The sequence below is a fragment of the Apis mellifera genome, linkage group LG5, assembly GCF_003254395.2.
Source record: "Apis mellifera strain DH4 linkage group LG5, Amel_HAv3.1, whole genome shotgun sequence".
Taxonomy (NCBI): domain Eukaryota; kingdom Metazoa; phylum Arthropoda; class Insecta; order Hymenoptera; family Apidae; genus Apis; species Apis mellifera.
This window is the reverse complement of record NC_037642.1, coordinates 10,468,040-10,483,919: the sequence shown is the minus strand read 5'-3', so window position 1 is coordinate 10,483,919 and position 15,880 is coordinate 10,468,040. Positions and strand designations below refer to the sequence as shown.

Below are 15,880 nucleotides of genomic sequence, written 5' to 3'. Positions count from 1 at the left end.
GAATTTCATTCTCGATAAGCGGACAAGATTTAACTAAGATCAACATATTAGTACGGGTGAGTAGCATAACATGGTGGAGAACGGTACATGAGACCGCGACAAAGGCCGAGGAGGTAACTTATGGGTATGAACTCTGCAAAAGGACTTCCTGTATGACCTCTGATCGGGAAACAAGGCCGTGGCCACGAGCTAACTCGTTCCAGACACTGCAAATGCGGGATATTCTCACCGTGCTCCTTTATTTTGCTCGTTATGGTCGGTCACGACAGAAAAACTTTGCGAAAAACTGCAATTACCCGTATTAACTACCTTACTTGCTTAACCACATCATCGTTTCTCTTCGAGAATCCTCGAATAATTTCATTATTTTTTTTAACTCGCCAGCTTTTCCATTCTTACTTAATTCACATTATTCAAATTTATTTAAATAATTCCTCCTCCAAACAGGAGGATGTAAAAATTCAACTTTCTGTTAAAATTATTTACTATTTATATTTTTTATTCGCATTCAAAGAATGTGAATAAAATTTAATTCAATTCTCAAATTTTATTTTCATTTGATTTACACCTGAAATTCATTTCCACAGCCAAAGAAGATTTAATTTTCAAGAGAATTCCAAATCTCTCTACTTCGAATCGAGAGATATTGAGATATCGCACAATTTCGAAGAAAATCTAATTTTCATCGACGTGTTGGAGAAGCGGCACGCGCGACAATTCGCCAAAAGACGGGCAAAGAGGACAGCGGCGAAGGGATCGAGTAGGGGGGGAACCACTTTGCTTGGCAATCGCGTCACGCTCGTTTACGCTAGTTTACGCCAGTTTACACAAGCGATATTACGTTAAGACCTATCTTTATGAGAACCGACAACCGTCCCATGGGGAAATATCCCCGGGTTTCAACGTTATTGGTGAACAAGGAGGGAGGGAAAAAAAAAAAGAAGAAGGGAAGATGAAGAAGGATGAACGCCAGGGTGAAGAAAGACGAAAGCTTCGGTGCAAAGCGAATCCCAAAGCGAAGTGTTTCCTTCGAGAGACGATCGTGGCTAAGATATGACGTCCGACTGGCTGCCAGGCTTGAAGGGCTTCGCAAACGATCGGTCGTTGAACCGTTCACGAATCGTTCCTCAAGCGTTACTCCCCAGAGGTGGGACGTGCAAATTTCAACTGGCCGACATTTGCCTGTCTGGAATTTGAGCCTCCTCTCCTCCAAGCTATTTTCGAACTCGTAGCTTTAGGAATTTGTCGAGGATATTTCTCACTGTGGAAATTTTGAGTTCCACAAATTTTCTTCTTCCGTTTTACGTTTCGCCTCGCGTCAAATTTTATCTCCAAATATATATATATATAATAACTTTGTTCGAAACAACGTTCCTTTATATCTAGAATATTTTTAACAATTTTTTTTTTAAATAATTGTATTGTAAAATTTTTATTATCAAATTTTGCAACCACGATGCAAAAATTCCTATTTGTACATCTCGTGTGGGAATCGATGGGAGGTGACGACGAAGAGGGAGACGTTTAAAAGATTCGTTAAACGGGAAAGAGCGTCAGCTGCGATCAATTTTTCGCGGTAGACACGCGAATCCTACGCCATTGCGGGGTAAGACAGAGCGACGAGGAGGAACAAAGCGACCCACGCTGCGGGTATCATCATAGTCATATTCATACAGAGGAGAGCGTAAGGGCATTTCAGCACTGGGACAATGGCGGGGCCGAATTTTTTCTCTTCTTTCCTCGAGGCTCGCCGATTGCGCCGTGCCTTCTTTGTAGCCACGCGACTACAGACGTCGACTGCCAATAAAGGTGGCTCTCCTTTATGAAGCCTGCTGTACGCAGCTGCCCCAACGGAAACGGGCCACTCTCTAACCGTTCTTTGTTCTTTTCGAAAACTTCTTTCAAACGTTTCCCTCCCTCTAAATTCTTCTCTGTTGCAATCTTGAAAATGTTTCCACGTGTTTCGAGGATCCTCCAAAGCATTCCAAAGCATTCCAAGCGGCGGTTCCAAAGACGAGAACAATGTAAAGTAAAAAGATAAAGGGGAGGCAGAGAATTACTTACTGAAAATAAAAATAAAATGTTTTATTTTCCAAATTTTATTCAAATTGTAAGAAGATGTAAGAAATTTTCACAGCTTGAGTTATTTTATTATAAAATTATAGGATCATATACAGAATAACTAATATTATATTCCTGCAACATTAAAATAGATGCAAAATTTGTTTACAAAAATATAATTTTTGTGTGATGATTATTCAAACATCATAACAAATATTACACTTTGAATATTTTTATTTTTTTGCATTTGGAATTTTTTATAAATACATAAATATTTAGACTCTGTAGAATCAAGCTTTCAAAATTATTCCATGAATATATTAACACTCTGTGTTAATTTTTTATTTCAATTCTTACAGCTTGAGTTATTTTATTATAAAATTATAGGATCACATACAGAATAACTAATATTATATTCCTGCAACATTAAAATAGATGCAAAATTTGTTTACAAAAATATAATTTTTGTGTGATGATTATTCAAACATCATAACAAATATTACACTTTGAATATTTTTATTTTTTTACATTTGGAATTTTTTATAAATACATAAATATTTAGACTCTGTAGAATCAAGCTTTCAAAATTATTCCATGAATATATTAACACTCTGTGTTAATTTTTAAGAAAATGCACTTTCAAAATTTTAAAATGTAGAAAGATAAAAAAAAAAAGTCTCGAACAAAATCTTTAAATTTCGAGAATAAGAATCAAAGGATTGTCTTCCACGTTTTCACAAACGTAAAATATCGTCACGAAATATATTTTCCACTTCTTCTTTTCATCGCGCGATCACGCGAGATGAGAAGATGCTGGAAGTAAATCCACCGGGGCTTGATTCAGCGAGATTTCGTGGACGGAGGAAGTTTGGCTGGCGCGTCTTCAGCATGATAAACGGTGGCAGATACAACAATGGGTTCATTACCGAAAGTTTAGCCCGGCACTCGGGGCCCCCTTGGCGAATCCTGGGCCGGCAAAGGGGTCCGGGTCGGTGACCCCTGCACACGGATGGCCGGCTCGCGGCACCGACCTTTGCGAAAAGTACACGTGCACTGAGCAAACGTGTACTTGTAACGCGCGAGACGTTAAACCTTCTCAAGGAAATTATTATTTCTTTAAATTCGTTGCGAAATATTTATAAAATTGTGAAATTGAATTAAATTTCTCTTTGTTGCACGCGAACGACGAGAGAAGGGAGCAAGATACAATTTTCTTTTCGTCACAGGTCAGGTAAAGAAGGGGCGCGGCGTGTAGAAAGAAAATATTGGAAACATTGGAACATTAATGATTCCAAGTTGTTTCTGAAACTCGTGCCAATTTCAAATTGCCTTTCGACGAACTCGTAAGGTGTAATTTTCTTTTCGTTACAGGCCGTGGTAGCAACATAGTCGCGGGGGAAAAAGGAAGAAGGAAAGAAAGAGAAAGAAAGAAAGAAAGAAAAAAAAAAAATAAACGTATGCACGTCCATTGTGCGGGCACGCACGACGCAGAAGGGTTTTTGTTCACCAACGGCGTGGCGTACCACGGTCGGCAGCTCGTGTCATTCACACGACGGCGTCGTGACCTTCTTGCAATAAAAGACCGCGAAAGCTGCAAAACTCAGTTTCTTTTCACTCTCGACGAAAATATCCCGTTGAAAAGAAATTCTCGGAACTGTAGTTCAAACTTTCCTTGGAATCCCCCTTTTGCGAATCTCCTTCACGCGCAGCGAAAAAGAATTAGAAAATTCTCGATATTTTCAAACCGCTTCGTTCCTCGCCTCGAAACCGATCGATGTAATTTGAATTTGGAATAATCATCGTCGTGGGTCCTCGATAATCATCCTTCTCTCGTCTCCGCCTTCGACAGAGGAAAATAAAAAAAGTATAAAAGAAAAATGGACAGTTTCGACGTTTAACATCGAGCAATAAAATTAATGATCGTTTACGATTATTAATAGCTATGGCAAGACCTCGACCGCATGAATTTCGCACGGTTATCCTATCCGCCTCGACTTCGCCTCTTGTAATTGCCGCGCACCGTCTGATAAATAATTTGCAAATATACCGCAACCGACAACATTGTGCATAGGGGCGGTATCGATACCGCAAGATTTATCGATTCGTTCGAATTGCGAACCGGCGATGACCTTGAGTCGTCCCTTACCGCGCCCTTTGTCTTGCTTCTTTTCCACGCTGCACACCGCTCTATTAGTCCCTCTCTCGGTGGACAATCAAATCGCGTACTATCGTTTCCATCTGATAAGATTTATTGCCTCCGTTTGTCCGAGGATAAACGTTGTTTAAACATCGCTCGTTTAAACCATTGACGAAACGTGTTTGTAGGGAGCATGAAAAATAAAAGTGTGGAGAAACGTGTCTTTGTATCGAAATCAATCTTATTTTATTTTATTTTTATTTATTTATTTATTTTTTTTTCTTGAGACCGGAATGATTCCTCGTTGAATGGAAGATAACGGAGATTCGAGAGATGGAGGAGGATGGACGAAGGAGGGGAAGAGATGCTATTGACCCGTTTGATTGATTAAAACGTCGAGCTCGTCGCAGTTGTTCCGATCGCTAAATGAATTTCGTTCGCCGCGCCAGCCAGGTATACAAAGCGGCGCTTTAAATCTTCGGGGCTTAATAATCAGTCTGAAGGCTCGTAACTCTTCCCAGTGTATTCTCTAGAAATCGAGGGACGTTGGAGGCGATGGGCGAGAATGAAACGACGACGATGGCGAGGGCGTGTTGTTGTGGTATTGGTCGATTCGAAGAAAATTCAAGGAGAAAAATCAAAACTCCGAGTGCGTGCATCAATCTATTCTCTCGTTAACATTTTTTCGATTAGAGCTATATATATAAAAAATATTTGTCGATATTTTAACATTAGAGATAATTCTTCTCTAGATTATTGCGCCTCTGGTGGCAATAAACGAGAGATTTTAATTACTAGTTCTATAAAACGGCGTCAATAAAGACATTGCACGGTCGGTACGGTAACTCGCCCTTCTTCTTCGTTCGTTATCGGATAAATAATTTCGAATAACCGTGAACGAATCTCTCATCTCTTTTCTCTCTCGCGTCTCTCGGCATGAATCATACCGATAACGATCCACATTCGCAAAAAGGAATCGTCGTAATTCATTATTAATTCGATCGTCCTCCTCGGTCGATAATAAAGCGATCGTTTTAACGCCACGACCGCCATTAAAATTCTTGATGTTTCAATTGAATTTCAAACGGAGCGTAAAGCGCCGCAAACCATAGTATACAAGCATATCTCCACGACGCGTGTATATGAGCGGATAGTTGGTGTGTCCGTCTGGCCGTTTATTATGGCACCGAGGGAAATTACGAACGAGCCGGCCTGTGGCCAATCGCGGTAGCCGATTGGTGCGCGGCGATATACGGAGTGGCGCCAGAATACGAACGTCGGAATCGAAAATTCGAGAAACTTCGAGTATCCTCCGTCAAAGATCGATCGAAAATAGAAAAATAATAATCGAACAAAGTAAAAATTTACTACGAATCTACTTAACCTCAATCCCGTTTCGATAATGAAAGTAAACTTTCCAAAAAACTTTTATCACATACCCTTTGCACCTTTCAGTTATCATATCTGCACAGAATTACTTTAATAACCTTCTCGAAGAAACCCGTTCTCCTCAGCAAAACAACTTTTAACTCCCTTTAATATATTCTCATCGTTATCTCACGAATTATTTTAATAACTCTCGCGAACTCCAACACTCGTCTTCACTCCACAGACACCTTCTTCTCCACAATTTCACTCTCGAAACGTATTTTACACCCCCTGTTACTCTCCCCCCTTAAAATTATTATAACAACTCTCGATACTTTCAATACCGTGAAATATATCAGCGTCCCCCGTTTATTAACCTCCATTTTGAGCCGGGGCCGGGGAATCAGCGCCATCTGCGAATTCTCTAGGAATTCCCCAGCAATACATTGTTTCCCACGTGAAAGAAAGAGTGGAAACAAGACAAGGCAAGAATGGAACGGTGTATCGCGGAGGGGCAGGCCGCGAGATTCCCCATCGGCAATTTGCATGACCGATGATCGTGCACCGGTGCGCACCGGGCTGGCGTTGGACTCTGGGTGCATCGTCATTACGCACACGGCCAGATACGATCAAACTGTCGGTAATGATAGTCGCGCGACCCGGCGCACGTACGACGAACGCGAGGGTCGCGTTTATTAAATTACGTCAAATTATTGGTACGCTCGGAGGGCCGATTATCGGGCCGCTGCTCGTCCGACCGCCAAGAAATCGTTCTCCTTTTCCCCGATTACCAACGAGAGACCGGCGCGAGGTGGTAGCCGAGATCTTCATGCTCTTGGACACGGCTCTTTGCCTGGATCTAACCTGACACGATTCCTTCGCTTCGATGCGACCAGTGGAAGGAAAGTGGCGAACGAGCTTGAGAAGTGGTTGGATGCAAGGGAGATCTGATTTGAAATCTCGTTTTTTTTAGATGATTCGAGGAGAGGATCGATGGAATTTTTGTTTTACTTTTATACATCTTGTTTCTTTATTTTTAATCTTTTTTTTTTGTCGAAATTTATTTTTTTTCTTCGTAGAATGAGATATTGGAAGGATATGTATTGGGTTGGCAACTAAGTAATTGCGGATTTTTTTTAGAAAATCAAAGACAATTTTTTCATGGAACTAAATAACTTTATTCTGTAATGTGTTGCCCATTTTGATCAATCAGCATCATAATTCCACGTTCATAAAACTTGTGGTTTTTATTAGCAAAAAACTGAATCAGGTACGATTTGATATCATCATCGTTATTGAAATTTTTACCATTCGAGGAGTTTTGTAAAGATCGAAACAAAAAGTAATCAGATAGTGCAAGGTCAGGACTATACGGTGGATGTGGCAAAACATCCCAACCAAGCTCCAATAATTTTTGCCGAGTGACCAAAGATGTGTGTGGCCTTGCATCGTCACGATGGAATACAACACCTTTTCGTTTTGTCAATTCGGGCCGCTTTTCTTCAACTGCATCGTTTAATTTCGTTAGTTATTCGATGTAGACAACAGAATTGATCGTTCGGTTGGGTGGTAAGAGTTCAAAATAGACAATTCCTTTGTAATCCCACCAAACTGATAACAAAACCTTCTTTCGACGAATACCAGCTTTTGATGTTGTTTGAGCTGGTTCACGTGGCCTGCTCCACCATCTTTTCCGCTTGATATTGTTGTAAACAACCCATTTTTCATCGCCAGTTATCGGTCGTTTTAAAAATGGATCATTTTCATTACGTTTCTTTAGCAAATCGCAGCTGTTAACGCGTTGCGTTAAATGCTTTTCTTTCAGTTCGTGAGGAACCCATGTATCGAGTTTTTGAACATAGCCAAGTTGTTTTAAACGGTTTTCAATGCATGTATGCGATACATGAAGCTTCTCTGCAATCTCACGAGTTGTACTGTGACGATCCGAATCGATTATTGCTTTGATTAGGTCGTCATCAACTTCAACTGAAATCCGCAATTACTTAGTTGCCAACCCAATATATATATCGTTTTTTAATCGATGTTTGGTTCGAGAAGAATATATATATATATATAATTAATCATACGATTTTCGATTTCAGATTCGAACCGACGAAGGACTAAAGAAGGCAGAGAGCGGTCCGGATGGGGCGTCGAGGATCTCCGAGATGTCTTCGATTAATCAAAAAACTCGTAGCTCAAGCAAGGACGGAGGGACGGATCCAGGATCCGTCGAAGATCCCACCATTTGTCCTCCTTTTATTTTTTTTCTTCTTCTTCTTCTTCTTTTTAATCCATCGCAGCGCCGATCGAAAAAAAAATCTGACCTTCCGAGATATCCAATTTTCGCGAGAGATCGTTAAAAAACGAAGAGGAGCTGCTACAGGATACTGCTTTCCACGATCCTCGATCGAAACTTTGGATCCAACTTGAAGACCACGCTTACTGGATGAGGTTACTCGAAGGTTAACCGAATGCGAAGAAGTCGGAAGACAACGCTCACAATTCGCGATCCATTGAGAAAGATCCGAGCTTGATTAAAAGTAAAAACGATGAGAAATTTTGCACGAATGATTTTTAAATTTCAAAATGCTCGAAACATTTTTCTTAACGGGTCACGAAAAACTGGAAGAAATATTCATCACGAGATAACAAAAGGGGCAGCAAGTTTATGTTCGAAACGAAGAATGAACGAGATTGCAAATTGAAAATGGTCCATCGATCGATGAAACTAACGATTCATTGATGAAATCGCTTCTCACAAAAAAAAAAAAAAGAAAAAAAAATAGTAAGCGGTAGAAAAGTATCGATGATATCGATTCTGGATAGCGATACTCGGTAGAAATGGCGCGGTAGAATGCGAAAAATGATCGGACAGAATCATTAGAAGAGAGATACGTGCTAACACGCGCCGTTAGTTAATCTAATAGGAAGTGTAGTTAAGGATTATAAATGCCATAATAATGACCAACTTCTTGTGGTTGTACTTAAGTCATATCTTTATACTTTACTATTTTACGTTTAAGGCCAATTAAGTATGTAAGTTGCATAATATTTTACTATCGGAGTATCTTCGAGTTAATTGCTAGGCATTTATCTCTTTTTATCTCTTTTTTGTTTGTTATTATTCTTTTTTTTTTTTTTTTCTCTCTTTAATCGCGACGGTTTCCGGTACCGGAAGTGATTATATTCCGCGACGATAATCAGTCGAGGCACAGGCTGGGCACAGATGTAACGAATTTTATCGTTTCTTCTTCTTCCCTTCGTTGAAAGGAAGATCTTCTTCTTTTCGATGAATATTATTCGCCTTTCGAGAGAAGTTGACAAATTGCCAATCGTTTGTCACGTCAGTTACAAGCTTGAAGTTCGGCGAATATTCTACTCTTCTTGTATTCACAGAGACCGATGAAATATTAACAAATTATTCTTTTGACTTTTATTTTTTTTCACCTCGGTCGATCACCGAGTAAAAATTCGAATGTGCGATGGATTTGTTCTGCGATCTGTTGTTAATCGGTACGTACTTACATATCTGCGTCCAGTACTCTGAACGAAATCGTCGAAGGCTTGCCGACAGCCGACAATTGCGCAAAAGAACTGCTTATGACGAACTGTTTATCGGAAATCGATAACGATTATCGAGATCTGTCGGTAATAACAGTCCTGGCCAGACCCAATGCTCTGGACTTTGGTCTTTTGTGATTATTATTTAAGTAGGTTTTAAGCGTATAGATTAGCTAAAGTTTTTAAACAATGTTTCTCTATATTCTTTTGAAAAAGAAAAGAAAAAATAACTCCGTTTCACTTTTATCCTTTTTTCCCGTCGATAAAATTTTTAGCGAGCGATAAATAATCAGCGAGACTATAAACGAACAATGCGAATGTAGGTTTACAAACATCGTTTGAAAGAATAGTAATAATACAGTGGAGTTTGCGAGTCTAAAAGAAAATCGAGCGAGAAAAAGAGATACATTTATACGATTTTTTAAATATACCGCCAGGACCATTGCCTCTTCGATTTTGGAGGCGGGGCAAAATAGGAATCGAAGAGGTTTCGATTCAAATGATGATATATATGAGAGATAACTTTACTATAAGAATACGTTTTAATCCGTACGTATGTCGATAATATTTCTTACAGTTCTCTGTAACATAAGTTTCCCTAGTTATAATGTTAAGATGTAGATTTTTGGATTCTCATGATAAACATTCTATTTTGCGTAATGAATACGAGTAAGAAGGCACTCGGTCCCCTTTACGATGGAACTCTGTGCGTTATAATTGTTCGTGGACAAAGAATAAATATTTCGTATGTCGACGTTCGCCGAGATTTTGCCAGGAGAACAGATCGCGATGCTACCAATTCATCGCGTAAATATCCCTATATTGCAACTTATCCCATATGTCTGTCCTTCTTTGCATTCTTTCTTCTTTAAGGTTAGTTTTTTTTTTATAGGGCATTGGATATGTCATTGTCCATGTTTTCACGTTGTGCTTGACCAATGTGAAACGATGTTTCGCTACGACGATACTGAGATACGATAGTGCGTCGATTTTCATCATATTGTTCGTGTTTTCATGGCGAAATACTCGATGCGTAAGGGTCGAGGATCGTTGTGCCTTCGAATGCACCTGTTCGAATGATACGATAATAAGAACAGACATCCACTTTGTGATTTCGTAAGCAGTTGTTCAATGTTTTCTTTTTTTTTTTTTTATACTTTCCTTAATGCTTATCTAGAATAGCTTGTATACCCTAAAGAGTGTTTCAATAAAAGTGACAATGAAATCAAACTCGATTCTGTGTTTCCTTTGTGTTATTTTTCTTTTTGGACAATACGTAGAAAACGTTCACTTTCCTATGTTGTATATAGAAGAATTTATATTTAAAATATATACAAATATATATAAACTTTTTCCGATAGAAAAGTTAATTTATCAAGAATTTAGCACATTGTAATTTTGAAACGACGAAAGCGTGTTTAATTGACATTCTAGATTTCATATGCAGCCATGCGCTAAGAACGAGCATAGAAAGAGAGAACAAATATTAGAAGAAGGACAGAGATAAGATAAAAATATTGAAATCAGCGCCATCTCCAGAGTGCCGCAAACGAAACTTTTAAAGAAAGGATAGAAGATAGTGGGAGAAGGATGGAGATAATGTAAGAATTAATATTTAGCGCCATCTCTTGAGTACTAAAGATTTCTTAAACATAGGATAAAGTAGAACAAGAATTAAAAATTAGCGCCATCTCTCGAATGTTCCTAGAAACATGATTCTTTTTTCTTTTAAAGTAATGTCTTTGGAATTCTAGAGATGGCGCTGATAGTTAATTCTTATTCTATTTCTATCCTTTTCCCACTATTTTCTGTCCTTTTTTATGAGTTTCATTTGCGGCACTCTGGAGATGGCGCTAATTTGAATGTTTTTACCATATCTCTATCCTTCTCTCATTATTTTACTTTCTCTGTCTAATTGCTCTGCATTTATGCGCTAAAGAGACGACTTCCATATTTGATTGAAATCTGAATTTGCTATTGCTACTTCTGATTCCGATATTTGAATTACTACTTTACCGCGTTTTTTATTCGTAATTTGTCTTGAATATTTTCAACAAATTATCATACTTCTTCGTGAATTAACATTATTCGATATTCATCGATATGTGAAATAGTTACAAACATCCTTTTCTAGTAATATATAGAATCGCGGGTGTTTATTTTCGTTCAAATATCCGGTATGCAGGGTGTGCGGTAATTTCCTTTTCATGTACAACGAAAGGAAAATTCGCGAATATGGCATTACGTTACGAAAAAGTTGTTTTATGTCGTGGTTTATCAGAAAAAAATGATTCGCAAGAGGCGTACGTTAAAACCTTGAAAACGGCAGGTTATTTGTGCGATTGTTTGCCTACTTTGCGCTTTGAATTCGTAAATATTTCGGAATTGAGGACATGTTTTTTATCATCATCTTCATACTATGGTAATAACATCATAAGTAAATTTAATTCTTTTTAAATTCAAATTATTTTCATCTTTCAAACAATATATTCACAGGACTTGTCCTGACAAGTCGTCGTGCTGCAGAGGCAATTGAACTTTCTGCAAAAGAAGATCCTGACATTCTACTTCCCTGGAAAACTTTACCAGTATATTGTGTAGGACCAGCAACAGAGTCTTTTGCTAAAAGTCACTTAGGTTCAGAGAACTGCTTTGGTAAAGAGGCTGGTAATGCCAAAGAATTAGCAGAATTGTTAGTGGCCTCGATTGAAAAAAAGTCAAAACCTTTACTTTACCCTTGTAGTGAAATTGGACGTGAGACAATAGAAAAGACTCTTAATGAAAATGACATTAAAATTCATAAAATAGTTGTTTATAAAACTTTGGCTAGTAAAACTTTAGAACATGATCTATTAAAATTCATGGACAATGTGCCCAAGATCTTCATATTTTTTAGTCCATCTACAGTAGAATACATAGTAACATTATTGAAAAAAAAGTCTTATGATCTAAACAATATAAAAGCAGTTGCTATTGGACCTGTGACTAGACAAGCATTACTTGATGCTGGTCTTAAAGTTTTTGCCACTGCAAATAAACCTGATCCTGTATCTTTGTTGGATGCTATTAATGATGCTGATGAAAGTGAATTTAATGAAAAAACTGAATGAAGAAATTATTTACTGTTGTACTATGTAAGTATGTAATTGTCAATAATCTATTGGGACTATATTTAATTTGATAATGTAAAAAGTGATAATTATTTTATTCCTAAAATATTCTACTCTAGTCCTATATTAAACATTAAAAATAATTTGGTCACAATGGATTAAAAAATATTTTGTTTATATTTGTTATATTTTTGTTATATTTTTCTATAATTTATATGTAATTTATTTCTATTGGATGTATGTTAAGATAAAGTTGGTTAAATTCAATCATTAATTAATGAAGAAATTTTATTTTTGTTATAACAATAAATATATTTTATTTTATTAACATTTTAATGGAAAAAGATAATTACCATCTATTTACAATATAACATGATCTAACTCTTATACAACATTAACTATACAATACATAATATAAATCATATTGTTTACAATATTAAAAATTGATACAATCAGGAAAATTATTTCTTTGTATAATAATGGAGTTTTCGAGCTTCTCCGAATTTCTCGTGAAATGTTATATAATTTGAAAATACAATAAAAGTTGGATAACTATTCGAAAATCAAGGTCTAAAATAGAATTGATTCTTAATTCAATATTGTTCGATTAAAGCTCGGAGTTGTTTTTGTATTTTACCGAAGAAAAGAACAATGAATAAAAACAACAGAGAGTTAAGAATCAAAACAAATAATTTGTCTTATAGTATAATACGAGTAATTTCTCGATCAGTAGTAAATAGATAGCGGATATCCCCGTATATCGTCTCGTACAGTTATCTAATTTTTACTTGTAATACGCTTATAAGTATTATATAGAGTAAAAGAACGAATAGTTTGCGAATTTGTGCGTGTCAGTCTTTACCATTAATCTCTATAGAATTTCCTATTGCTCCTCGCAAAAGTGTGTGTGTGTGTGTATACATAAGTAATTATTAGAAAATACTGTTCCTTAGAAATATTTATAATACGCGGAACGATTATGTTTCTCATCAGATACAATATCTGATGATAGATTTTATTCTTCCTAATTTTAATATCTACTTCGATTAACTACGTTACCAAGAAGGCACGAAATATCTGCTCCTACAATTGTAGATTGATTAGCATAATAAGGCTGAGGTGGATTTCCTCCATTATTGTATTTCATTTGAACTGCAGTTTCGTAATCAGGTGCTGGTCTATATGATGGAAGTAAGGCACGTAAGTTGTTAATGTCCGTCGATGATACAACGGGATAGGGTGATGTCGAAAGATCATTGTAACTCGTCCATCTTGTGTGACCTTCTGTGTTTCTATTATCCAAATTTACCGATACCGCATGATCTCCTGAATCGTTTGTATCGCTGTCCTAAAATATGACGAAAAATTTATTATTTATATGAATATGTTGACATAATATCGAGCATGAATGAAATAGTACTTACGAAATAACCATTAGTCGATCTTTCTATTGGCCGTGATTCTTGATGTTGCATGTAAAATGTATGTTGTGCTATACACAAACGCCACACATATTTTGCATTACGTGATTCGGTAAATATGAATTGCTTTGGCTCTTCGCCTTCCGCTTGGCATTCTATTCTAAATGTCTTTTTGTGATTAATCACATTGCTTATATCTTTCCACCTATTATAAATTTCAATTATATTTCATATTTTAATATATTTGTAAAATATTTTATGATATAAATACCTGTAGAACTGTGTTGTTTGTGTGTTAGGATATACAATCATAATTCCATTGATAGAAATTCCTAATATTACTTCGTTGTTACCATTGTCCTATAAAAATTTATTTCTCAATATTTTTATGTCAAAAAATGCATAAATTATAAAATTACTGGGAATACCTTAGTAGAGAATGTTTCATTTCCATATCCTTCTAACTGCATAACGATAGAAATATATAGTTCTTCAGCTGCAGCTTGAGTAACACCCATCAGATTTTTATATTGACATACAGCTGTATGTAAAAGAGAATCTTGACCTCCAGGATCTGCTTGAATAACATCCTGAGCAATAAAATAATGTTAGAAATAAATAGAAAAAATTTAATTATTCTTTTGTAGATTTTCTTAATTACTTTAGGAAATAATGTACATTGCTGCAAGCATTCCATAGTATGTCGTTCTGCATCATAGTTACCAAATTCTGCTTGCATCGAATAGCTTGCTAAAAGAGTTGCTTGTCTAGAATTGCATTGAATTCTACCTTCTAAAATATCACTTTTCAGTTGAAGATAATAATGATACCTAAAAATAATATTTACAATATAAACATTTATAATTAAAAGATATAAAAATCAAAGACATACCTTGTCATTTCATCTTGAATGAGTTGTACATCTGTGACATAATACATAACTCTCAAATATAAACTGAAATTTTTAGCTTCTTTTTCCAATTGTTTTTTTAATGGTTTATCCATGTCAACCCATCTTGGAGATGGAGAATCATGCCGAGAAATGTATCTTAGGCCAAAGAATTCAGGTTGTCCTAGACCTAAACGTTGAGTTACATTGTCTAAACATTCTTGACCAAGGCTATCAATACTCAATGTGCATTCTATGGAAGTGGTATCCAATAATTCTATGCAGATTACATACTGATTTTTGGAAACCACGTTATATTGCCGACTTTTCTTCAAATGGAATTTAAACGGCATTTTAATAATATGTTTGACTGAAAAAAGATAACATAGGCACAAAATTAAAGCAACTTGTTAAAATCAAATTTTTTATATATTCGTCGAATTTTTAAAAAGTTTTTTTAAAAAATTATATGAGATCTATTAATTTAATAGTGAAAAAACGATAAATAAAATGTAAAATAATACAGTAACGATGCACTTTTATTGAGACTACTGGAGAAAATCAAACATCTACAATCGAACACTAAAGTAGTTTACATTCCACGATACTTTTACTTTTAATTGAAATACATGTACATACATGTACTGTATACATTCCACTCTGTTGAGCATGAGAAATGTATAATTTTTCACATTTAATAAATCGAAAGCATTTCTAACCTCGTTTTTCACGTCATTAATGCTAGTTACAAAACTGCGATATACAGTTCATAAAGTAAGTGTCCTTGACATGAGAATGAATAAAATAGTAGATTTTTTTATTTAAGACAAGAGAATTAAAAGCAATATTAAAAATTTGATAACAAATAATTCAACTGCATAAAATATATAAAACAAATATATTAATAACAAATTATAAGAATAAGATACTTTTATTGAAAGTATTCCCCAAATAATTTTTAACTGGACAAATCGTATTTAAATGATTAAATGAAAAATTTGATTAATATTATATTTTTCAAAAATCAATTGGATTTAGTCGAATTGTTGAAAGTTGTTTACATTATTGAGAAATAGAAGAAACTATTCACTAGAATTAAATATTACTAGATTCAGTTACTGAATAAATTCCCTACAAATCTCATTATGCAAGTTACTCAAATTCCTCGCACATAATATGTACGCGATGACTAATGATCTTATCGAAATTAATCGCACGCCTTTTATTGCAAATGTTTTTATCGCGTTGGATCGAATAAAATTACTTATTTTGCGATAACGTGAACGTAACGCGTGCAAAATTCCATCTGCTAGAGTTTTTATGTTTTACA

General features: G+C 35.9%; 3 protein-coding genes across 11 annotated transcripts in view; 2 read left to right on the top strand and 1 right to left on the bottom strand.

The window, feature by feature from the left end:
* Positions 1-8,370, top strand: part of LOC100578865 — a 192,385-nt gene extending 184,015 nt beyond the window's left edge. For all 7 annotated transcript variants that reach the window (XM_006567761.3, XM_006567757.3, XM_016912303.2 and 4 more), the window contains one exon: positions 7,669-8,370. The gene's annotated coding sequence lies outside the window, so the exon portion shown is untranslated. The remainder of the gene's footprint in view (positions 1-7,668) is intronic.
* Positions 8,371-11,035: 2,665 nt separating this feature from the next.
* On the top strand, positions 11,036-12,322 carry LOC408847 (uroporphyrinogen-III synthase). Its single transcript, XM_392378.7, has 2 exons — positions 11,036-11,552; positions 11,627-12,322. Exons 1-2 carry the CDS (start codon positions 11,366-11,368, stop codon positions 12,238-12,240), a joined length of 801 nt encoding a protein of 266 aa, XP_392378.2. The 5' UTR covers positions 11,036-11,365; the 3' UTR covers positions 12,241-12,322.
* A 232-nt stretch (positions 12,323-12,554) lies between these two features.
* LOC408846 (tyrosine-protein phosphatase non-receptor type 14) lies at positions 12,555-15,759 on the bottom strand. 3 transcript variants are annotated; one of them, XM_006567763.3, is made up of 7 exons: positions 15,270-15,759; positions 14,554-14,920; positions 14,323-14,491; positions 14,090-14,251; positions 13,933-14,021; positions 13,665-13,866; positions 12,555-13,588 (listed from the first exon to the last, which is right to left on the bottom strand). In XM_006567763.3, exons 2-7 carry the CDS (start codon positions 14,901-14,903, stop codon positions 13,271-13,273), a joined length of 1,290 nt encoding a protein of 429 aa, XP_006567826.2. In that variant the 5' UTR covers positions 14,904-14,920; positions 15,270-15,759; the 3' UTR covers positions 12,555-13,270. The 3 variants fall into 3 exon arrangements, with proteins under 3 accessions (XP_006567826.2, XP_392377.3, XP_026296600.1); XM_392377.7 differs by having other exon boundaries at positions 15,190-15,755; XM_026440815.1 differs by having other exon boundaries at positions 14,554-14,740; positions 15,190-15,407.
* Between the last annotated feature and the right edge of the window lie 121 nt (positions 15,760-15,880).